This window comes from Pundamilia nyererei, unplaced genomic scaffold (assembly GCF_000239375.1).
Source record: "Pundamilia nyererei isolate P.nyererei 1_Seehausen unplaced genomic scaffold, PunNye1.0 scaffold00030, whole genome shotgun sequence".
In the NCBI taxonomy this organism is placed as follows: domain Eukaryota; kingdom Metazoa; phylum Chordata; class Actinopteri; order Cichliformes; family Cichlidae; genus Pundamilia; species Pundamilia nyererei.
Window position 1 is genome coordinate 430,608 of NW_005187431.1, and position 24,935 is coordinate 455,542.

Consider the following 24,935-nt stretch of genomic DNA (forward strand, 5'->3'; position numbering starts at 1 on the left):
AGTTACCACTGCATAATGTACATGCTGCCCTGCCCGTGACCCTCACAGAGATTTTCTTTTTCTTTCATTTTTATAAAAAAAATCCAAAAAATGATATTTTGAAAGCAAATACAATGCATATATTTGCAGGAGTGGCCTGCAAATATGATCAGCTGTTTCTCTTGGAGCATGGCTGTACAGAGAGAAAAAAGGTTGATGATGTGGAGCTTGGGAGCCATCTTTGATTTCCTACGCAGACTGTCTGCTCCTCTCCAGCTACTTGGGATCCTCAGCAAACATGAGAACGTAACTCTGCAGTGAGTGGGAGCCCTGCCATCTTTAAAACATATTTGATCTCTCTTTCTCCCTCTGTCTCTCTACTGCCCCACCTCTTCTTCTTCTTTGCTGTCTTTCTGTCTCTGCAGTGTAAATTGGATAAATAAAGAGTTAAGGTGAGGTTGTCGGGAGTGTCCAACAGTTACTTTAAAAAAAACCACACACACACACACATATCTGCTGCACAAGGGGAATACGGATAACACGTCGGAGAAAAGGAAAGGAAGAGGCCAGAGGAGTGCACTCTAACAGAACTGTACCAGGATGTAATCTGGTGCCTTCTTAGTATTGCACTGAATGACCAAACAAGCATTTTAATGCACAGACAGAGAGAATGGAGTACAGGTATAAAACTCTATCATAAAGCTCATATCTAATCATGTCTAACATAACAAAGATACCCTTCATCCACCTACTGGTCTGTGAATTGTGAACTTGTTTAAACCTGCATTTCATGATTGCTTTTGGCCATAGGATAAAGTGTTGTGCACTTTGCTTAATCAAATGGACAGTGAATGTGTGGCATGAGGCAGTGTGAGGGCCACGCTGAGTGTTGTTGGAGTGGCAGTAGAGTAGATGACATGTCTGGTCATGTGGGCAGGTAAGAGCTGCTCAGAGAGGGAGAAAGGGAAAGAGGGATTGAAACTAGCGTTCTCCTCCTCCTCCACACACCTGTCTTTTGTCAGCCTGAAGCTGCAGAGTAGTGTGTTTGCATTATATGTGAAGCCTGCCACTGACAGGCTTTCGCTGAGTGAATGCTTTTGGTTTATTATGAAAACTCTGAGAAGAAAATTGATTTTTTTTGGTCAGTTTTACTTTGAAAGGCAATGGAAATTTGAAGTTGAAATGCTTGGTGGGTGTGCAAAAATGAATCATGATGCAAACTTTTCTTTTTTTGGGCAGTGTGACAGCTTGGTAGATGGAAACAACACAAGAAAAAAAAGGAAAAGTGAAAACAATGTAAAATGAAGGTATCATACAACAATTTCTCGATAAATCGGTGAGTATAAAGAGGCAAATAAGAGCCATTTAAACGCCAACATGAAAAGATAACACAAACCCTCTCTCTCTAAGTTAAGTTTGTTTCTGTAGAATGCAGCGCAGAAACGAAGGACTCTGATCTAGTTGGTGCCAAATGATGCCCGCCAACGCGCCCCTGAAATGTGCCCATAATTTACGCACAGAAATCTCAAGTTGAATCTCCTGCGCCCGCACCTCTTAGCGCAGAGACAGCACGGATTCCCTGCAGCCCGTAAAAAAAAGAGGAAAAAAGTAGGCCTTCATCTCCCTTTTAAACCTCGACGCTGTCCACGTCCTCAAAAAGAATGGATCTAATTAAAACGTTGCACTCGTCATCATCGCCAAAGCGTTGCCAAACGGGTTCTGGTGGAGAGGAGGCAGGGAGATGTAGCACCACATGACTAAGTCTGAGCTGCGGAGGGATGGAAGTTAGATTGGGTTTCTCTTCTCTCATTGGCCGGTGGGCTGACTTTTGACACGCAGACCAGGGACCCTCCTGTCGTATAAATAAGCCTGATGGGACTTTATTATTCTAGCATCACGGCAGCAGGTTTCTGCTAAGTTTGGAGTTACTCGTGTCACCACAACTGTATGTCTGCCTGAAAGTGGTTTAAAAACAGGGGCTCAGCAGCACAAGGAGTCTGCATGTCTGCTTAGACATGCTCAGCTTTGTGGATACCCGGATTCTGTTGCTGCTTGCAGTAACTTCATACCTAGCATCATGTCAATGTAAGTTTGAATATCTGCTCTTTTTTCTTCTGTGATGGATATTTTTTTTTTCTTGAGGATCTTGGCTTTTGTTTGGGACTTACATCGAGGTCAAGCCGAAGACAGCTTTAAGCCCTGCTGAATAAAACTCAACGGATTGAGCTCATGCAGAGGATTCTTCACTTTTTCCAAGGACCCAGTTATCATGATTTGATTAGTTTCCGTAAAGGGAAAGAGAGAGAGAGAGAGAGAAAAGAAAATTTTGTTCCTTTAAAAGAGGAACGTCTAGAGGTTTTTTTTTTTTAGTTGTAATGCATGTGAAGTTAATGAAATGAGTCGAAATGTAGGTTTTCTTTCAGGAATAGGATGAAAAGCTTTTGTTGGGGCGTTGTACACATTGTTCCATCCAGACGTCCAGGGAATGAGCTTTATTATAGGAAACTCTAATGTCTCCCCCTGGTGGTCATGGGTGCAAACATCTACTCGCCACCATCTGCGTTATCTCCAACCCCCATTTATAAAACTAAAGCAGAAATGACACTAAACGATGACACGTTTTCTCTTATAATTACATTTAGATTCTTAAAGTACTTTTTGAGCAGCCTACCTTGCAGTTAATGGCAGTATAGTTCAGCATACATTTAACATACAGCGGTTTTATAGATTAAAAGATGATTATACAGGTAACACATCATGACAAATTTGGCAATATTATATTACATGAAATGGACAAATAAATAGTCTCACATCCCTTTTCAACCGCCAAGTGCGCCACCTCGTGGTCCAGATAGGATATAACGTGTTAGAGTTCACGGGGAGGTCCCAGCTGTGCCAACCTCTAACCGTGACCAGCTGGTCCGGAGTCGTGGAGAGCAGCTGCAACACAGTGCACCATTAAAGAATGAAGTCACCAGTTTTTAAACAACCCTTTAAAAAAACAGAGAAAAATCACACATTATAATATTTTTGCAGCAAAAGCAGTAAGACAGGAGTAATTAATACATTCTTATCACAAATCATGTTGGTCTTGTCTTCTATGTTGTAGCAGGCCAACTATTCATTTCCCTAGGGCATAAGCAGCCTGTCCAGGCTTGCTCGCAGCTGGAGCGCGAACATGTGGAATGCTCCAACAATGACATTCACATTCATTACCGACAGTTTGACGAAGTTTGCTGTGATTCACAAACTGTGCAGGCATGGCCCTCAGCTACACTTTTAAGAGAGGCTGAGACATGTTATGCAGCGAGTAAAACATGCAGGAAGGACGCTTATTTTAGGCCTGCACAGAAGCGTCTGCTCAGCATTTACAGACACACCCGATCAGCGTAGTGTAAAAAGCCCCCGACTGTGTGACACAGTGAACGAAAAAGAAAAGCACTGTTTGAAAAGTCACTTTTTCTAGTTTTGAATGTACTGACTTGAACACAGTCTCCAGAATTTTTTAAACCTGAAATAACACACTCAGCATTTTAATACGAAGATCTTAGGCAGATTCAACCATGAAGCATTAAGTAGAAGATGAAAACTGCTTTGTTTCTTTTTCAGGTTTTGCCCTAAAATTATTATTATGTTCTAACGGCGTATTCCCTTTTTCTCTCCCTGCCCCTCTCTTCTGCCTCTCCCTCCTCATCCTCATCTCTACAATGCCACAGTTGCGGTTAGTACACCTGCATGCTACCATGAAAACAACATACCTTAAAGTTTTTTCCGTTTTTCTTCCACAATCTCTGAAACGCCCGTGAATGAAGGTCTCTGTCGTCTTTTAACGATTCAAGCAATCTGAACTATGGCAGAGGAGTGCCGTTAGGAATTTCAGACCCTGAGCTCAGTTATTTCTTGCAGTTTTCTCCCTTCCTGTCCATGAATAGGTGAGGGTCCTATTGGCTTAAGTTTGTGTCAATGAAAGCTAAAACCACAGGGCTGAGGCACCCATGGGGCCTGGTACAAAGGACCTTTTCTGAGGACAGCAGTGAGGAACCAGAGAGGGAGGTTTGCCCCTATAACAGCTGGCTTTGGCTCCGTTTGGAGTCTCCCTCTGATCCTGATTTAAGATTGAATTTGGGAATTCTTCTGCTCATAGCTGAGATTGCCTGAAACTAAGCACCCACTGCTTTTGGTGTTTACAGCTTCACCACGTCCAGGCACACTGTGCGTGGTGTGGTTGCGGTAACTTGATAGCTGTTCCATGGACTAACATGCTCATACTCCTGAGTGATTGTCCAGTCTGGTTTTGGATGTTTCATTTTGTTGCCTCTCAGCATCTCTGATGTGCGCATGTTGACCACATGCACATTGTCCTCCTGGGTTCTCACATTAGTTTATCTGCACGAGCGTGATTCACATGTCACTGTGACAGCACGTCTGCACGCTGCATTATTTTAGAACAATGGCCAGTCCTCGTTACAGTCACACACAAGAATAGAAGGCAATAATCTGAATGAATGGGATTGCCAGCTCATTAAATTGTTGCATGGAACCCTGAAAAGACTGAAAAGATCTTCTATTTATCTTAACCGAGGCAATAATGCATAATGTTGGACCTCTGGCTTGTTTGAATTGTGTCTAAGATGCATGAAGCATAGTTTATATTAGGAAAGTTCAAATGCCACCTTCATGATGACTGGTTCAATCACTCAGTTTTTCCGTTTTCTTTTGTTTCCCTTTATTTTTCTTGACTTGCTTAGCCTCTGAGGATACAAGAAATCCCAGATTGTTTTAAATTACAGTTTAAGTCCAGGTTGCATGCATCTGGTTTTCAGATCAGAAGCGGTGGCCCGCTTTATTGTGGGGATAGTTTTGAAATGAAATGCTGTTGAAGTAACAAACTGAGGCCATCTGCTCCATGTTTTTGGTCTGACTGAATGACTTTTGTGCCGCAGGGTCCAGGAGGAGCGAAAGGACCTCGAGGTGACCGGGTAAGCAGATGCAAAACTGCTCTGTCTGTGATAAACACGCTAACATGCCACTGAAGTATTTGATCATTTACACTCATGAGGCATCTTTGGCAACGTTTTTGTCAACGTCACCTGACCTGTTAACCTTGGCAGGCCACACCCCTTTGTTTACATTTCCAATGGCACTATTTTTCTTAATTGTAACATATGAGAATGCCTGCCTCTGATATCTTTGATACGACAGTGTGGCAGACTTATTCACTGATTTATTTTTACAATTTAAAACACCTTCGTTTTTTCAAAATAAGAGCTTGCGAGATAAAAACAGACAAGCGTCGCCTCCTTAAATCTCAGCAGCTCATCGTTCAGTAATAACAGTGTTTACCAACTCATGTCATCTCTATTTTACAGGGTCCTCCCGGCCCAAATGGAAAAGATGGTTTACCCGGACTTCCTGGCCCCGCTGGCCCCCCTGGTCCCCCTGGACTTGGAGGAGTAAGTAGAGAATAAACAGCCTGCGTAGATGGTGCTTACTGCAAATGTGCTCTAAATAATGCTGATAAAGCATCTTTGAGGAAAAAATGACAAGCCGTTCATAGGAAACAAACATGAAACCAGCCGTAAAAAGCGTATAGCTTCTTTTATTTTTTTGACCTCTGGTTGCCCCTCTCTGTCTCCTTAATTAACCCTGTAACCTTTGACCTTTTTGTCATTTATCCATTTTGGATCAAAGCATTTTTAAAAAAGAGATACCACATGCCTGGTTACCACTCATTTTGCTCATTTTGTCTGTGTTTAATCCATAAAGCTGCTCGGTGGTAACTTTAGTGTTTTAAGAAACTCTTCAGGTGAATAAAGCGCATGTTTGCAGTAGTCTGTGGCTGCTGATTGTGAGACAAGTTTGAACTACAGGAACTACTGGAACTGGAAATCTAAATTACTTTAGTCTTAATGCCCTTTAGCTATAGAAAAGTGTTTATTATGCATACATAAGTATTAATCTGTGCTTTCTTCTGTTCAACAGAACTTTGCTGCTCAGTACGATGGTGTAAAAGGCCCTGAACCTGGCCCTGGACCCATGGTGAGGACCCCTCTCTTCATTGCCACACAACAACACTAGCCCATATGTCACAAAAACTAATATTTTTACATATATAATTTGGGATGACTACAGTGCATGGAAAGTTTCGTGTATTTCACGTGTTTAAATTTTGATTTCAGTCACCACAAAATGTTTTAATGACAATCTAACTGAGAGCTGATGATGGATTGTTTACTTCTTTTCTTCTTTTCAGGGTTTGATGGGACCAAGAGGCCCTCCCGGACCTCCTGGAGCTTCTGTAAGTATAAATATGTGCGAAAATTAAACCTATACAACTGTCTTTTTAAAGATTTTTATGACTAAATGCTGCATCTCCTCTCATTCAACAGGGACCTCAAGGACACACAGGACACGCTGGTGAGCCTGGAGAGCCCGGACAGGCCGTAAGATCATCCTCCTAAACATTTACACTTCTTTCAACGTCGACCTAAAAGTTCATCCTGGAGATCTTAATCCTCTGGTTTTCTTTCCCAGGGCGCTGTTGGTCCTCGTGGCCCTCCTGGACCTCCTGGCAAAGCTGGAGAAGATGTACGTACACATTAGTGTAACTACTGTTCAAAATGCAAAATCATTTTTGTTGCCACTCTTCTGTGAATATTTTGCGAGTGGCTGCGGTAGTTTTTTGTTGTGGCCTAAAGTCTATTTCACTGATTCACAGGGTAACAATGGCAGACCTGGCAAGCCCGGAGACAGAGGTGTCCCCGGCCCTCAGGTAAGAGATTTGCACCACGATAACCACAAATAGATATAAGCAAGAAATGGATTTGCAGATGTGAAGTACTTAATATGTTCTTTGTGTTTGATTTGCAGGGTGCTCGTGGATTCCCTGGAACCCCTGGACTTCCAGGGATGAAGGGACACAGAGTGAGTGCTGATTTTTTTCCCTCTGCTTTAACTTTACCCGATCCTTTGTGGACACCTGAGAGCTCAAACAAAGTGCTAAAAAGAAGAAAGTGGAAGTGGAGACACACCTGTGCTCCTTAGAAATTGCATTGTAATTACCTCCACAGGGAGTGATTATGGACCTAACCTCCTGAATTCCTAATGGATGCCTTGAAGTTCTTAGCCTGTTAACATAACTGGATTGCAAAAGTGGTTCACGGAAAGGTGTTAGGTATTGAACATTTCCTTCCTATGATGGATGGAGACAGATGCAACGCTTTCTATAACCCATGTTTGATTTTATAAATAGCTTTTTTAAGGCGTTTTTTAATGTCTCCTATAATATAACCCCTGTTGGACTCTTTTCCTTGTTCTATTTTATCTGTGGAGCAGTGCACTACAATTTGAATCTATTATCCTTCTCACATGTTGATCTAAACGGTTATATTTATTTATATTTGTATCACATTTCTCATATCTTCACCTGCCTTCATCACTGTGCTCCTGTGTTTCAGGGATACACTGGCCTGGATGGACGCAAGGGAGAGCCCGGTGGTGCTGGCCCCAAGGTAAGGCGACAACTAGCTGCTCTATGAATGTATCAAAAAATAAAAACTGTCATTCTTAATAGTTCCCAGTTAATTATTAGTGATAAATTTGAAAATGTTTAGACACATTCCTCATCGTACCATTTTCCCTCCCATAGGGCGAGCCTGGTGCTCATGGAGCTGCTGGAAGCCCTGGACTGGCTGTGAGTTTGAGATTCACCTTTCATGCACAAAAATTTTAGTAAAGACATCTGACTTGGATGTTTGTGACTGTTTGCATCAGTCAGCATCATGTTCATGGGATGATAATGATGCTGTGGTATTAAAACCTGTACAGGTGATAATTGTAGGTAACTGTCTTGCCTTCAGGGAGCTCGTGGTCTTCCTGGTGAGAGAGGCCGCCCCGGCCCTGCTGGCCCTGCTGGTTCTCGTGGTGCTGATGGCAATGTTGGACCTACTGGCCCTGCTGTGAGTACACACACACTTATAACCCCTTTATCGGTGTTAGAGAGAGAAGATACCACTGAGATGCTTTTTCCTGATTGGACTTCAGCCTGTCTTCATATATAAATCACGATGAATACTGTAATGTGCCATCCTGCCAAGTCAGAAAAGGTTCATTCTTAAATTTTGGACTTTATTATGTGTTCCTGCTTTTCCTTTATTCAGGGACCCCTCGGTGCTGCTGGACCCCCAGGATTTCCCGGTGGCCCCGGCCCCAAGGTGAGTGTGATGCCACTTCCTGTTGCCTCTCAGAGAGGTTCATGATTAGGGTGAAAAAAGGCAGTTTTTATTGCTGTATTGGACAAGTACAACCAGTGCCTGCAAGCTCCTGCCCAATCACATATTCTTATATAGTATCACCCAGGGGAATTTTGACTGTTAGTACTGCAAACCAAAACAAATACTTAATGCTGCTTAAGCTGCTTTAACTATAAAACCAACAACCACTAGGTAGTATCGGCACACTGTTTGATTGTGGATGTATTTGTGCTGCTGACAGGGAGAGACCGGACCCGTGGGAGCTACTGGCCCATCTGGACCTCAGGGATCTAGAGGCGAGCCCGGACCCAATGGTGCTGTTGGCCCCGTTGGTCCCTCTGTAAGTATACAAGGTTGTTTCCATCAAGGTCACTCTCCGGTCACGTGTAACACTGTTTCTGTTATTAGTCTTTTAGTTGACTCTGAGTCCTATAATTTAGTCATGATTTTAGGGAAGATTGGTGTCATGTTAACATGATCAGTTGAAAATGTGTTTTCTTTAAATAAAATGACTTGACTTTGTTTTCTTGGTCTTTCTCTCCAGGGTAACCCTGGTGCTAATGGCCTGAATGGAGCTAAGGGAGCTGCTGTAAGTATCTGACTTGAGCCAAAAGTGCATACAAATTTCCAGGGTCGCACCAAGCTATCTTTATTTTGATATGGTTTGATATAATAGGATGCTATGCTGACCTGTTGACCATACCTGTTGTTTAGGGCACCCCTGGTGTTGCCGGAGCTCCTGGCTTCCCTGGACCAAGAGGAGGACCCGGACCACAGGGACCTCAGGGTGCTGCTGGACCTAGAGGCCTGGGTGTGAGTACACAAGAAACAAAATAGCCACCTGGAAACATTCTCTGTCCTTACGCCCCAGTACTGTCATAATTGTTCACAGATGATTGCTCTTCTGATTAACTGTGTCTGTTTATCTGTCTATTTTAGGGAGATCCTGGTGTTCAGGGTATAAAGGGAGATACTGGTCCCAAAGGAGAACCTGTAAGTTTATGTCCTTATAATAATTTAGAATTTGATCCAAATAAATCTGAAAACCTCTCTGTTGCACATTTAATGACCGTTTTGCTATGTTGTTTCCCTCAGGGTAACTCTGGACCTCAGGGAGCCCCTGGACCTCAGGGTGAGGAGGGCAAGAGAGGACCCACTGGTGAGCTCGGTGCTACTGGCCTTGCTGGTGCCCGTGGAGCTAGAGTGAGTCCCAGCCCGTCATCTTTAATAGTTTGAGCCATAAATGTACTACAGCTGGAGACATTTTACTGGGATCAGCCATTAATTCTCATTTGTCTCCTGTAGGGTGCTCCTGGCAGCCGTGGCATGCCTGGTGGTGAGGGAAGAACTGGCCCTGTTGTAAGTATTCAATGATTAAAAAAACTCTTTTTTGCTTGAAATACAGGCAACATTAAGTCTCATAATTTGTCTCATCTGCCCTTTTCATAGGGTATGCCTGGTGCCCGTGGTGCTTCTGGTGCTGCTGGACCTCGTGGACCCCCTGGAGATGCTGGCCGTGCTGGTGAGCCTGGCCCAGCTGGTCTCAGGGTGAGCTTTTTACTAAATCCTGTTCTTGGAAGGTTATAATTCACAGTTTCAGTAAGTTACAGAGACACCTCAAAGTGCAAGTGCATATTTGGCAGTTGTAGTTTTAAAAAAAATATGGAGCTAATATGGAGATGGAAAAAACTCTGAATTTCTAAAGTGAAAGTCTTCATTTCAAGTCTTAATTTTGTAAGAAATTATTAAGTGTTAGATTTACATGAAAACCCTGGATATTCACTGAGAATTTACTTACAAACGTCCATGATTAAAAGAAAAAAAAACAACACAGGGCTTCACCTTACAAGATTATAAAAACCTCATAATGTGTAGACTCAGAGTATCATGCCTGCCTGCCTAATCAAGTTGTAGTTGCAAAGTCTGAACTTTCTATGCAAATTTCCATAAGAAAACTTTAATAGAAAATTCATGGCAGCTATTATTTTCCACAGGGTCTCCCAGGAAGCCCTGGAAGCTCCGGACCCCCAGGAAAGGAGGGACCTTCTGTAAGTAAACCTCAATTTTATTTCATCTATTGTTCCTACTGTTTGTTTTTTTTACAGTAAATATAATTTCCTGCTGCAATCTTTGTTTGTCGCTCCAGGGTCCTTCTGGACAAGATGGCCGCAGTGGACCTCCAGGCCCAAGTGGACCTAGAGGCCTGTCCGGAAACATTGGTTTCCCTGGACCCAAAGGACCTTCTGTAAGCCTTTTTCTTTTCAAGAATTAAACATGGAACTATATCCTTCTCTGTTTTTCAAGTTAACCTAAATCTGTACTTATTAACTTACTAACTGCTTTTTGTTTTAGGGTGAGCCTGGCAAGCCTGGAGAGAGGGGAGCCACTGGCCCCACTGGACTGAGAGTAAGTCACAAATGTTATAATATAGAAAACTTGAATTTAATTTGGTAATGGCTTCAGTAGTTAAAAGGCATCACTCTCTTTATCCTTGTGTCTAGGGACCCCCTGGACCTGATGGCAACAATGGAGCCACTGGTGCTACTGGACCTGCTGTGCGTGATCTTATGTGCAGCGCATGAGTAGATCTTGATGAATAATAGCCACTGCATCGTCTTTGTCTTCGACTCTGATAACTTGTCTCTTTCTCTCTACAGGGAGGACCTGGTGAGAAGGGAGAGCAGGGACCTTCTGGTGCTCCTGGCTTCCAGGTTTGGATCCATAATTTTCTCTAAATATAGAAAAATGGTGCATGATTTTACAGCCATTTTAAGCCGATTGCTAAAACTTTTGATACAATTGCAGCTGATGTAGAGTCTTGATATTTTCAGGGTCTGCCTGGACCCGCTGGAACTGCTGGTGAGGCTGGCAAGCCTGGAGACAGAGTAAGTATTTGGAAAACTGTAAAAGCAGCATTATTGAAAATTTAAGTCCACGTCTAACCAAACAAAAATGCCTCTGTAGGGTATCCCAGGAGAGCCAGGACCTGCTGGAGCTGCTGGTGGCAAGGTGAGATCACCTGTCAGTGACATTGTTTTCCAAAACAAATGCAGCAATATAGGATTTTTACACAGTAGCAAAGCCTGTCAAAAGTGCATATGTGTCCAGGTCTATGTGCACTAAATGAATCAAGAGCCTTTAATATGTTGTAGGCTTTTCATACCTTTAAATCTATTGCTATAAAAACATACTCAGAATCAAATATAGAGAAATTAAAATATGCATGTCTGTTTCTCCAGGGAGAGCGTGGTAACCCTGGTGCTGCTGGATCTACTGGACCTCAGGGACCAATTGGAGCCCGTGGACCTGCTGGAACCCCTGGAGCTGATGGTGGCAAGGTAAGACAGTTCTATTTTTACAGAAATTGATGGAACTTCTGAACATATGTCATGAAACCTGACAGTTCATGGACGTTCTCTGGCCTGTCACGGAATGGTCTTTAAAATGCACTTTCACAGCAATTTCCAGCATTGCTTACTGATCAAAATCTCACTGTTTATGCAGTGATAGCTCTGAGAAACTTTAAAAATTAAGAATTATGTGATAATAAAATCTGTATATAGCTGGAAAATTGAAAACATCAATATTTATGTTGTTCAAATATGAACCCAAGTTTATCCTCTTTGTTTCCAGGGAGAGCCTGGTCCTGCTGGAGCTGCTGGTGCACCTGGACATCAGGGAGCCGGTGGCATGCCCGGAGAGCGTGGAGGTGCTGGTACTCCTGGACCCAAGGGAGAGAAGGTAAGTTCTAGAAATCTGCCACCAGCAAATAAAATGGGTGTAAATGAGGGAGTATTGTTTCTTTGCTGTTGTGCGTCTTACACCCTCTTCCCCTCTCCCAAGGGAGAGCCTGGACACAAAGGCCCTGACGGCAATCCTGGCAGAGATGGTCCCCGTGTAAGTAAAACTCTCCCGTCTTTGTTAGTATGCTTAATGTAAAAACTTTACACATTTATTTCCTCAATTTGAGTGTGTCAGTCATAACCCTGATCTCAGTGTGCTCTCCTCACTTAATCTAGGGTCTGCAAGGACCTGCTGGACCTCCAGGACCCACTGGAGCCAACGGTGATAAGGTAAGTTGATAAAATAGTTGCCATTAAATAAATAATAGAAAGAAACCACCAAATGTAATGTTTTTAGATTATATAGATTCTATAATGCAAACAAACTTTGTTTGATTGGGGTTTTTTAATATTTAATTCATTTTTACGGTATTTAAAAAATGAATGCCAGCAAAAGTATTGAACATAACTCATCCACTGTAGGACCAGTTACCTTAAATAAAAAGCCATTTGCAGACGTTCACACCACTTTCATAATTTTATTGCTCAGGACCTTTATGTGGGACGTCCCACCCCTCTAAAACAGAAATTTTAAATAGCCGAAACACTGTTATGACTAAAGCTAGAACCTCAACACCGCCATCTAGTGGCTATTATGCAAAATAACAGCAATGAGTAACCTGCAATGAAATGTAAGATGACAGTGGTTAACCTAAAAATAATGCAGAAAACAAGTATTCATATTTATTACTGGCATTTAAATATTTATTTAAATCAAAATATAGGAATTTGCAAGTATTTTTTAAATTTGTTTTCCTGAGTGTTTATGTATGTTGTTCTATAAACACAACCAACAGAGCCAAGAGTACAATAACAAAATTCTTTAAGAAGGAAAATGCTGACTATTTAGAGCATTCTTATAATATATGGCATATTGAAGTATATTCCTACATAAGGGAGCGTGACAAGTCAGTGGATGCTTGGAACAATTGTAAGCTAATAAAATGTTTCCTGTTCTCTCCTCCAGGGTGAGGGTGGTTCCTTCGGACCTGCCGGCCCAGCTGGACCTCGTGGACCCTCTGTGAGTAGCTGCTGATCACTCCTTGTTCCACTAGCTTACATTTGCATTTAAATATCTCATAGCAGAACCTGGCAAAACACAAGCTTCCATCTTTTAGTTTGGACAGTCTTTTTGACCCCACTGCTTGTTGTCCACAGGGTGAACGTGGAGAGGTTGGACCCGCTGGAGGTCCTGGATTCGCTGGCCCCCCTGTAAGCCCATTTTGAAATTCAGTACCCCATTCCCCATGTCATGTTCAATAGATAAAGATGAGCCAATACTTACATACCACAACCACGCTTGCTACAGGGTGCTGATGGTCAACCTGGAGCAAGAGGAGAGCGTGGACCTTCAGGAGGAAAGGGAGAAGTTGGCCCCTCTGGCCTCGCTGGACCTGCTGGACAGTCTGGACCTGCTGTAAGTACCACTTTCACTGGACATATACACACACACACAAACACGCATCCAGCAAAGCTAAACAAATTGAGAGAGATCTAACATGATTTCACTGATTTAGCATTACCAGGCATCTATGAGAGTGTTCACAGTGGAATAAAATCAACAGCTATTTCAAAATACTGTTTATGTTTATAGATTAGAGGGGAGCAGTCTTGATATGACACTGACTTTGATTTCTTCTTCCGGTATCTAGGGTCCTGCTGGCCCTGGTGGACCTCCTGGTGCTCGTGGAGACAATGGACCTTCTGTGAGTATTCAAACATACAAATAAACAGCTTTACCAGCCACACACGACACTCTCATGAATGCACTCATTAACTCCGTGGGCTTAAAAGCAACCATAGCATGCAGTGAGTAGGAGTTCCAATCAAAGCTGTTAGGAACTTTTAAAAAAGGCAACATTAAAACATGAGATTAAGCCACTTATCAGTTATTTCTTGTACTGCCCTTTTTAAAATGTTTATATTTTTTAATATAAGCCCAAATAGGAACTAGTTTGTACTAGTGAGTCAATATTGTGTGCATCTGTGTAAATTTATGCACATAACCACATAGTGTCACTGTTTTAACTTAGCAGACTTTGTCAGCTTTTGATCTGTTCATTTTTCCAGTGTTTCCTCTAAATCACTCAAATATATCTTAATGGTAACACCAAAGGCAATTTTATTCATACAGCACATTTCGCTACATGTAAAATCAATCTGCTTGACATTAAAGATAAAAACACAAAAAATCCTTTTATCTTTGGAATGACTTAAGGAAATAAAAACAATAAAACTAATTCTACAAAGACATATAATATAAGTTAGCATGCACACACACACAAGCATACACACTCATACAGTGTAAGTGTAAGCCTGTAAGAGGTTTTTAGTCCATTTTTGAATGTAGGCACAGGTGTAACTGACCTCAGGTCAGGGGTCAGGTTGTTTTTGAAGAGCATCACATTAACTGAAAGCAACCTCGGCACTCGTTTATATCTCATTCTGGGACCAGTTAAAAGATTACCTGAGAGGTACGACTGGTTTATAGACACTAAACAAGTCAAAGATGTGTTGGAGGACCAAACCAAAGAGCTTTATGAACTCATAGATTTTAACGGTAATTTCATGTTAAACTGGAAACCAATAAAGTGACTTCAGTATTAGGGTGTTATGTTCACATTTGCGTGTACATGTAAGGTTCTGGCTGCTGCATTCTGAATGAATATAAGTAGTTATACTGATAATTCTGACAGTTCTGCAAATAGAGCGTTACAGCAGTCTAACCTGTTTGATATGAATGAATGGATCATATCCTCAAAGTCAGTTTGAGAGAAGTATTTTCTAACTTTTGATCAATTTAGGTGGCAGAAAGCAGTCCTGGTGACTTTATTAACATGACTATCAAAACTGAGATAACTGTAAAAAAATAATGCCCAGGGTTCTAACCTGCTCGCTGTGTTTGAGAAAAAGCGGTGATAAATATTAACAGATTTTCCATCTTGAATTTTAGACCAACAACAAATATTTCCATCGAGTTTCTGCTCAGTTCAGAAAGGTTTCTAGACAACCAGCAAATAATGTCATCAAAGGATCTTATGGATTTGAAGAACTGCTGATTGAATTTTGTATTTGTGCAGATCTAAAACTATGTGTATCGTGTCTTAACTCTCAGCCCATCTACACACACAAACGTAGACACAACAAACATTTTGAATGACCTCTGCTTAACCACTGTGTGTGTTTCTGGTCAGGGTCTGACTGGTTTCCCTGGTGCTGCCGGCAGAGTTGGTGCTGCTGGTCCTGTTGTAAGTATAGATTTTGCATTTACTAATAAATTACATTTTAGTAATAACCTCAAACATACAAACTGACTTGACATGACCCCTCGTTCCTTCTCTTCCCCTCTCAGGGTATTGTTGGACCCCCTGGCCCCGCTGGTCCCTCTGGTAAAGATGGACCTCGTGGTCCTCGTGGTGATGCTGGTCCCACTGGTTCTTCTGGAGAGTCTGGAATGATTGGACCAGCTGGTCTTGCTGGAGAGAAGGGACCCAGTGGAGAGTCTGGCCCCCCTGTAAGTTATAGCCCTCTTGAAATTGTGGTGCACTGAAACTTTGAGGACACTTTAGTGGCATCCATGCTTATACCGCTGATGTGCATATATAGATCTTAAGAACTGCATCCTCAGCTCTTAAATGTGTGACTGATGATGTATTTTAGGGTCCTCCTGGTACTCCTGGAACTTCTGGTCCTCTTGGACTTCAGGGATTCGTTGGTCTGCCTGGTTCTAGAGGAGATCGTGGTACACCTGGTGCTGTTGGTGGTGTGGTAAGTAGAAACTAGTTCTGATTATACCACGAAAAAAAAATTACCTGTTTGATGAACCACTGAATGTGTATTATCATTCAGAAAGTGTTGGTCACTTCAAACCATGGACAACAAATTTTAAATATGCATGGACAACAGTGCTAGTCCAGACGACAGACCATAATTTCCATTTTGGAGGATGTCTCAGAAAGACCACATGCACTTTTGATAATGGGAAGATCCCTCGTCCCCAAAAGTCTGAACGTACACAGCATCCATGTTATTGGTTGACTATATTTGACCCACTGATTTTCTCTGTGTCATATCCCAGGGAGAGCCTGGTAGAGTTGGACCTGCTGGTCCCCCTGGAGCCCGTGGAGCCCCTGGCAACATTGGCCTGCCTGGTATGACCGGACCCCAGGGAGAGGCTGGACGTGAGGTAAAGACTTGTAACCCCTACTACCGATCTATGAATGATTTATAGAGAGTGCTAAAATAATATAACTGTGTTCTGTATTTTCTGTGATATATTTGCTTTAAAAAAAAATCACATAACATTTTAAAATAGCAAGCCTGTTAAACTTTTATATAAACTTCTCTGTTCTTTACAATCCACAGGGCAACACTGGTAACGATGGACCTCCTGGTCGTCCTGGTGCTGCTGGATTGAAGGTAATGCCCTGTCGTGTACCTTAAGCCATTATCATGCACAGAACACACACACATATATATATATATATATATATATATATACTATGTTTTAACCAACTTCCACCGTGACCCACCGTGCTTAGGGAGACCGTGGTGAGCCTGGATCTGCTGGCGCCATGGGACTTGCTGGTGCCCCTGGACCTGCTGGACCCACTGGAGCTGCCGGCAGACCTGGAAACCGTGGAGAGGCTGTAAATATTCTAATCATTAAATTCCCAATATAAGCAAAATTGTTTACTGGGTACTTTTATCTACAATCGTCTGCTTGTTTCACTTTTTTTCCTGTCCCTAGGGCCCATCAGGTTCCTCTGGAGCTGTTGGCCCCGCTGGAGCTAGAGGTGCCCCTGTAAGTATAATACACTAGCAAAGCAAATGAAATTACAAAAGGAATGCACCACAATATGTTTATGCCTGTGTCTTTGTTCAATGTAGGGACCTGCTGGACCTCGTGGTGAGAAGGGAGTTGCTGGAGACAGGGGAGAGAGAGGCATGAAGGGTCTGCGTGGACATCCTGGTCTCCAGGGAATGCCTGGACCTTCTGTGAGTGGCTGCACAGCAGCATAATGCACAAGAACTGTATGAATACTCAGCCCCATTATGCTCATAAACAATACAGATTCCAGTAGCATTTGCAGGGCAATGTAATCACGGAGAGGAAAGACTTGCTGTCACTAAAATGCCACTGAGTGATGCGTTTTCTTTTACCACAGGGACCTTCCGGTGACACTGGTGCTGCTGGAGCTCATGGACCTTCTGGACCCAGAGTGAGTAGAATCCCAGCAGCTTGCTTTTTTTTTTTTCTTCTACATGCATCGAAGATCATCTGTGCATGCCCTATTGAAAAGTTTCACCGTTAGTGAGAAATAAGTGTATGTAGCTCCTAGCTCCTAGCCACTCCTACCCACATACACTCCTGCTATTTTTGACAGAGCACCTTTAATTTGTAGATTAATAAAACCACAAATGTTTGTGTGATGTGATTTCTTTAGGGACCTGCTGGACCCCATGGACCCGTTGGTAAGGATGGCAGACCTGGTGCCCATGGTACTATGGGTGCTCCTGGTCCTCGTGGACCCAATGGATACACCGGACCAGTGGTAAGTTTGCCTTTATATCAACAGCTTCATCACCTTCTTAAATACTGCAACTTTTATTTTGCACCCTGGACAGTTTAGTGCTATTACAGAACTGTTCTCTACACATCACTCCATTGTCTTATCCATGTTAGGGTCCTCCCGGACCTCCCGGTCTGCCTGGACCTCCCGGCCCTGCTGGTGGTGGATACGATGTCTCCGGAGGATATGATGAGTACAGAGCTGACCAGCCTGCTCTGAGAGCCAAGGACTACGAGGTCGATGCCACCATCAAGTCTCTCAACACTCAGATCGAGAACCTGCTCACCCCTGAGGGATCCAGGAAGAACCCTGCCCGCACCTGCCGTGACATCAAGCTCAGCCACCCTGACTGGAGCAGCGGTAAGCTTGGCTTCAGCTCCTCAAAATAATAGCAAAGTGCCACTGTTACTATGTTCTGAAGCATTTACAGAGGCCATGCGTGTAACTGACCTACTCCAGTTAATGCGACTCTCTGCTTTTCCTGAAGGATTCTACTGGATCGACCCCAACCAGGGCTGCACCAACGATGCCATCAAGGTCTTCTGCGACTTCACCACCCGTGAGACCTGCATCTACGCCCACCCTGAGAGCATCGCCCGCAAGAACTGGTACAGAAGCACCGAGAACAAGAAGCACGTCTGGTTCGGTGAGACCATCAACGGTGGCACTGAGGTGAGAGAGCAGGCAACTTGCATCATGTGAAATGAAAACAAGCTTAACCTCTACAGGAAACACTCACTGGTTCTTTCCTTCCTGCAGTTCACCTACAACGATGAGACCCTCAGCCCCCAGAGCATGGCCACCCAGCTGGCCTTCATGCGCCTGCTGTCCAACCAGGCCAGCCAGAACATCACCTACCACTGCAAGAACAGCGTTGCCTACATGGACGGTGAGAGCGGCAGCCTGAAGAAGGCCGTGGTACTCCAGGGCTCCAACGATGTGGAGCTGAGAGCTGAGGGCAACAGCCGCTTCACCTTCTCCGTGCTAGAGGACGGCTGCACTGTGAGTAGCATTGCTGTTACGTTTCAGTCTGCTTCGCAGCTTTGTGACTTGTGTTGTTAAACCTCTGCTCCAATACTCAACCTCTCTTTTCCTCCGATTTACCCCTGCAGACACACACTGGTGAGTGGAGCAAGACAGTGATCGAGTACAGAACAAATAAACCATCTCGCCTCCCCATCCTCGACATTGCACCTTTGGACATTGGTGGAGCTGATCAGGAGTTTGGTTTGGACATTGGCCCAGTCTGTTTCAAATAAATAGACTCATGATAAATTAACACCGGAAAAAAAAGAGAGGAAGAACGAAAAAAACAAACAAAATCTCTGCCCTTCTATCTGTGTTCGTTTTTTTTTTTTTATACTGAATGCTGATTTCTCTCTGCGCATCCACTTGCTTACGATGGGCAACTATCGGAGAGGACTGAACGGACTGATCGGAGCGTTGGTGCAATGCAAAATAAATACAGCAACCCAAAGGGACGCGGGAATACACCTTGTTGTGGGACATCATGTCATCCTTTTGTAAAAAATAAAAGAAGTGTAATAAAAACGCTGAAAGTATGCATCACTTTGTGGTCTTTGTATATCTTCCAAAGAGGAGGTTTAAAACCACAATTTCCATGAAAAAAGGTTTAAACTACCTCATGCCTGTACCTAAAGAAAATACTATTACCAAAACCTGGGTCCACAACCGAGATGTTATGACTTCTAATGCTTCAAGATTTGTCCCGTATCGGAAGGTGCTCGGTTACTTGAAGCAAAGATCTATGGTGCTAATATGCAGCTGTGGAGCAAACCACTTTTTTAACTGTATTATTTTGTATTGACCTTTAAGGAGTCTTGCAATCTTCCCCTGATATTCCTCCATTCTAAGCAGGTGGAATGAGTCTAAACCTGATGTCTTGTTTGGGTTTTTATTCTTTTGTTTTCTTTTTTTTTAGATTTTATTTTTCTTTGTTTGTTTGTTTTTTTCCTTCAGGCTTTTTCACTCTTCCAATCCCACACCCAGTGTTCATTCTGACAGCACATAATTCATCTCGTTCTGAATGGTTTTTTTAAGGCGGCCTCTCTCTCAAAAAATGACACAACAAAGTCTATTGTACCTATTTTGTATATGTGAGATGTTTAAATAAATTGTGAAAAGTTCTGAAATAAAGCATGTCCAATGTTCCAAAACACACTACGCAGTGACTTAAGTGCTTTCGTGTTTTAAGGACACCGATGAAGGTGTGTCACTGTACTTTGGTTCTAGTTTGGCTGATGATTTACATATCATCACTAACTTTAAACATCTTCCTATTGTGGAAGCACAGCAGTGTCCTCATTCACATCCCCCACCTTTTTTTTTTTTACCTTGCTTTCCAACGGTACATTCAATTTTAATGTACAGTAAATTTCTGTTTACACTGTCCATGCCAATGTGTGATTACTAAAGTGCATTGTTCCTTGTAAATATGCATCCTCTCATGTTGCTTTTTTTCCTTGCATAATACAGCTTTTGCATCCAAATAAATCTCTGTGATTTGGATTCAAGGCTTGCAGTCATGCGTGAACATAGTCATAAGTCAGTCTCAGTTAAGAATACGGCAGTTCTGGAGATAAATAGGTGTTTCACTCAGGGTGATGGCGTATGAGATCAGCTGCAACACCTTCTGCAACCACTAGAAGGCAGTGTGGCGTGCATTTACGAGAGTATCTTCTTCATGTCCAGTTCATTAAGGCTAAGTCCACACGTACACGGGTATTTATGTCATAAGGACACTTTAAATACCTGTAGGTGGCAAGGTTATTATAGTTAACTAAATTTAACCTAAAAACTAAAATCAGATGTGGAAAAAACATTTTACTGAACAAAAATAAAACTTAAAAACTAGACTTTGGGGGGAAAAAATAAAACCAATTAAAACAATTTTGTGAACTTGAAAATCTGATTAAAACTAAATAAAATAAATGAGTCATTGAAAGACTCCGGATATCTACAATACTACAACAAACTAAGACTTAACTGCTTTCAAAAAGTTATAAGTTTTTACTGCAATACCTTTATTAATTTTCCCCAGTCTGGCTTTGACACATGGACTCAATATTGTAATAACAAATAAAAACTAAAACTGACACTGAAACTAACAGCTGAAACTAAACATTTCAAACAACAAAAACTAAATTGAAACAAGAATATCCGCTCTGGAAACTCACTGAGACTAAACTGAATTAAAACAAAAAGTCAAAACAAAATAAAAATAAAAAGAATACTAATTAGAAAATATAAAACTACAACAACTCTGATGGGTGCATGGGAAATTAGACAGAAGAGTACGATTTATACATCATCCAATCATTTATGCATTCAATTGATTATTAACAGTACAGAAATCAGGCTTTGGGTCCTTTAGATGTCATGCTGACGTCCAAACAAATGATGATTACACAACGTAAAGTTGTGTAATCATCATTTTAAGAAAATAAAAGTTCATTTACTTTCCAGGTCTTCTTAACATGCTTAACACTTCTATGTCAGTTCAGGATTCTGTAATGTTTCTTCTACTTTATTTAATGTCCCACTTTATTTATATACCAGTTTATGTAGTAAATGTTATATTACAGATAGACGATTAAATCCCGAGACAATCAAACCACTGAGATGTTTATTAAAATATAAAGTAAGCTGAAATTACAGAAAGAAGAAGAAGAAAGTTTTCACACGAATCTATTCAGTGTGGTGAAACACTAAGTACACCCTTCCTACTTCCAAAGGAGTTAAGAGTGTAGCAGCAGTCAAGTGTTGCTAATCAAAACCACTTGGTTACATGATCATCAGCAAGTGTGAGCTCCTCTATAAAGGCACAACTTTAGGCGGTTTGCAGGTCTGGACCGATTAGCTGTGTGACAATACAATGCTGAAATCTTCCCAGGAGCGGAAGTCCCAGCAAATTCACCCCAAGGGCAGGCTGCACAATGCTCAGAGATATTCAAGCATGGTTTCTTTGAAGGGTACCAACAGAATGGATTAAGTTTGCAAAACCAGACATCTGAAGCCATTTCCTTTGGACATACAAGATCATGGTTATAATGCATAATCCAACAGCCCAGTCATACCAGCTGTTAAGCATGGTGGTGGAGGGGTGATGATCTGGGCTTGTTTTTCAGACACAGCATTAAGCTTGTTGTGGACCCCTGGACACAAATGCAGAGCACAATGTAAGGCTAAAGGATGTTTTATTAAAAGAGTCTTTCTTTTAGCCGGTCCCTCAGGGGGTTGAAGGCGTCAGCAACAGGCGTCAGGACAGAGGAGACGAAGACAAGTAGAGCAACAGCAATAGATTGCATGTGAGTATTGCAGGAGCCGAGCTTGTTTACTGCATGCTGGTGTCAACTGAGGAAAAACACCGCCCTCTTAAAGTCACGCCCCAATCAGCTCAACAGCAGGTGAATCAGGTATGTCTTCCCGGTGCATGATTAGTAGGGCAGAGATCCCAGCGATGCGCCGCCTCTGCAGCATAGCACGCAACATTCCCCACACTCATGTCAACTGAGATCGCAAAAAGAGGGAGAGAGAGACGGGTGAGTCAGCTGAGGACAGTCTGGGCAACTTGGAGGCATTAAGTTGATTGTGAATTCCTCTGTATGCCAAAGTATTCTAGAGTCAAATATGAAGCCATCTGTCTGACATCTGAAGCCTGGCCAAACGTGGGACATACAAAAAGCCAGTGACCCCCAAAGCACAGGAGCAAATCTACAGCAGAATGGCTGAAAAAGAATTTAAAAAAAAATGTTGTGTTGCAACTGCCCGGTCAAAAGTCCAGACTTCAACCTGACTGAAATGCTGTGGCAGGCATTTAACAGAGCTGCACACAGAGCCGTGTAGATAATCGTTGGAGCAAAAAGACAACAACAAAAAGCAAACAAAGAAAAAAGAAACAAAAAAACCCCAAAAACTTAGCTGTGCACAGGGCTGGACTGGGACAAAAAATCGGCCCGGGCATTTTGACTAGAGACCGGCTCACCAGGTATTATAGGGAAAACCATAAATCCTTTGAATGAAAACAATCGCTGTTGTCACAGTGATGTACACTGTCTTGTTGGTATATATGTATCTTAAACTTAAACCTACACCATCCTCCTATTGTGGTATTCTAAACAGTACCCGAAAGTAGACTGCTTGGTCGAGTTAACCTCGTGAACTATCTACACATGGTGAAAACCTGAAATTAAGACAGAGAAGACTAGAGGTGAGACATGACCATTACTGATTACTGATGACAGATTTAGATATATTTTCATAAACCATTCATTTGCCACATCAATAAACAGCATGGCAGGGCAAAATATTTTTTCTAACATGGCAACCTTTAAAAAGTGAAAGGAGATAGAAAGACAGGTGAGAAAGAATAAAACTAATTGACTTTTTGATGGCATTTTACACCCAGTACTGGTACAGAAGCTAGAAAATGTGGGAAAATACTGGCATCATATACAGTACTTAGCTACTTCTGAAGAAATTATGATGGGACCCTAAAAAAAATTACTATGTACAATAATGGATTTCTATACATTTTACATCAGATGAAAACGTTTGTTGTAAGATTCAGATAATTATTTGTTAAAGCGAGACATTTTAAATGAGAATAAGAAAGAAAAGTATTTTATTTGTGCCCCCCTCTCCCTGTTAATGCCCTACCTGCCCCCTGGCAACACTTTGCTAGACCCGCCCCTGCACAGTTACCAGCTGTCAGCTACTTAGAAAAGGATCCTGGTGTTATTTGTCTCTCAGAAACAGTTCATAACTTCCCTTCAACTCATTCATGTCACCTAAAAGGTAAACCTGTTTCTCCATCATCTGCTCAGCTCTGATGATTCAGTAAGGACATCTCCTGGTTTCATCTTCATGTTTCCCTCTCACCAGATATCCAGACATCATGACCAGCAGCTTTTACAGCTGTGGCTCCAGCAAACATCAGCTGATACTAATTAATATTAAATAAATTCTAACAACAGCTGATCAAGCTTAAACGTGCTGCTGTTGTTTAGCGCGACAGCCGCCGGTTTTATGTTTCTGACGCAAAGTGGGCGATAAACAAACAAGAGAGAAAAGCCGATCAGCTGATCATTGATCAGTTTCAGGATTGAAGTAGAAAGAGGAGAGGGAGAGAGAATGAGAGAAGAAGAAGAAGCTGTGCAGCAAAGACAGAATAACTCCAGCTTTGTGTCTTTTTCATTGTAGCTGAAGTCCGGGACAAACTGGGTTCCTTTTTACCTCAAAACGAAACGTGTAATATTTTCTCTGAATACGAGAAGATTCCGTTTTTTACGGGACGATTGGAAACTCTAATAACTAACCTTATAAATAAAATAAGATAAAACAAGTTTAACATCAGTAACATCAAAGCACCCGCCCAGCTGTATAGAAACTCCGTCATGCTAGTTAGTACACAGTACAAGTTATTGTAACTGACTGTAAAAAGTCAGCATAATGAAAATAAACTCCACCTAAACTTGGTTTATATCTGACCCAGATGGACTGCAGGTCATTCTTACCTGAAGTTCAGTTCACCGTCTCAGGTCTCTGCTCCTCCCGCCTTTCCGTCATCCACCTGCCAGCGTGTTGCATCTGCTGGCCTCCACCACTTGCTAATGTTACTGAATCTGTGGAAGCTCTGCAATACCCACCACCAAACAATTGAGTTATTTTTACACATCTCCCAGCATCTGGCCAATCCACCACCTTTCAGTGTTTATACCGTTACGGAAAAAAAAAAAAAACCCATCGGCCCACCGGGCAAATGCCCGGTATGCCCGATGGCCAGTCCAGCTATGGCTGTGCATCAAATTGGCGACCTGTCTGGGACGGCCCACAACTCTGATAAGGATAAGCGGAAGAGAATGGATGGGTGGAAAGAAAAGAAAACTGTTGTTGGGCCAGTTTTGCCTCCTTTGTTGTTCTGTCCATGAGATTCAGAGATAGGAAATGTGCAGTGGAACAAATTCAAAGTGAACCTGAAGCTGCATGTATACTGTAAATTAAACTTGTGTCATTTTTATCAGATATGATTAAATTCCTGCTTTCATCAATGTAAGGTAAAGGTAATTCAACAATATTCATAAGCATGTGTGCCTACAGTGGCACACCATTATGTCGCACCTTTGAAATTGACTGGTTTTCTGCCTGAACTGGCTACATACTCTGAATACATTTACACCTGATCTTCAGTTTCCCCAAAAACCCCAAGAAGCTCAGGAGACTCAGATGTAAGATTTAGAAATATTTACCATGTTCTCAGATTCTTTGAA

At 42.2% G+C, this 24,935-nt stretch overlaps 1 protein-coding gene across 1 annotated transcript; it reads left to right on the forward strand.

The window, feature by feature from the left end:
• Window positions 1-1,840: 1,840 nt before the first annotated feature.
• Window positions 1,841-19,828, forward strand: col1a2 (collagen, type I, alpha 2). Its single transcript, XM_005728730.1, has 50 exons — window positions 1,841-2,064; window positions 3,696-3,700; window positions 4,923-4,958; window positions 5,349-5,432; window positions 5,962-6,018; window positions 6,233-6,277; window positions 6,369-6,422; window positions 6,514-6,567; window positions 6,698-6,751; window positions 6,850-6,903; window positions 7,437-7,490; window positions 7,628-7,672; window positions 7,839-7,937; window positions 8,139-8,192; window positions 8,473-8,571; window positions 8,776-8,820; window positions 8,946-9,044; window positions 9,171-9,224; window positions 9,327-9,434; window positions 9,537-9,590; window positions 9,681-9,779; window positions 10,226-10,279; window positions 10,378-10,476; window positions 10,584-10,637; window positions 10,733-10,786; window positions 10,889-10,942; window positions 11,063-11,116; window positions 11,196-11,240; window positions 11,471-11,569; window positions 11,865-11,972; window positions 12,075-12,128; window positions 12,251-12,304; window positions 13,041-13,094; window positions 13,232-13,285; window positions 13,383-13,490; window positions 13,726-13,779; window positions 15,268-15,321; window positions 15,426-15,587; window positions 15,734-15,841; window positions 16,152-16,259; window positions 16,439-16,492; window positions 16,615-16,722; window positions 16,824-16,877; window positions 16,964-17,071; window positions 17,242-17,295; window positions 17,521-17,628; window positions 17,760-18,006; window positions 18,134-18,318; window positions 18,406-18,648; window positions 18,759-19,828. The coding sequence occupies exons 1-50, from the start codon at window positions 1,995-1,997 to the stop codon at window positions 18,903-18,905; spliced, it is 4,062 nt and encodes a 1,353-aa protein (XP_005728787.1). The 5' UTR covers window positions 1,841-1,994; the 3' UTR covers window positions 18,906-19,828.
• Window positions 19,829-24,935: the final 5,107 nt, after the last annotated feature.

Excerpts from the sequence above, each read along its gene's own strand:
- col1a2 (XM_005728730.1), top strand. The coding sequence starts at position 1,995 with ATGCTCAGCTTTGTGGATACCCGGATTCTGTTGCTGCTTGCAGTAACT. Across the intron at positions 6,278-6,368 it reads CCGGACCTCCTGGAGCTTCT|GGACCTCAAGGACACACAGG; the intron begins GTAAGTATAAAT and ends CTCATTCAACAG. Across the intron at positions 6,568-6,697 it reads CTGGCAAAGCTGGAGAAGAT|GGTAACAATGGCAGACCTGG; the intron begins GTACGTACACAT and ends ACTGATTCACAG.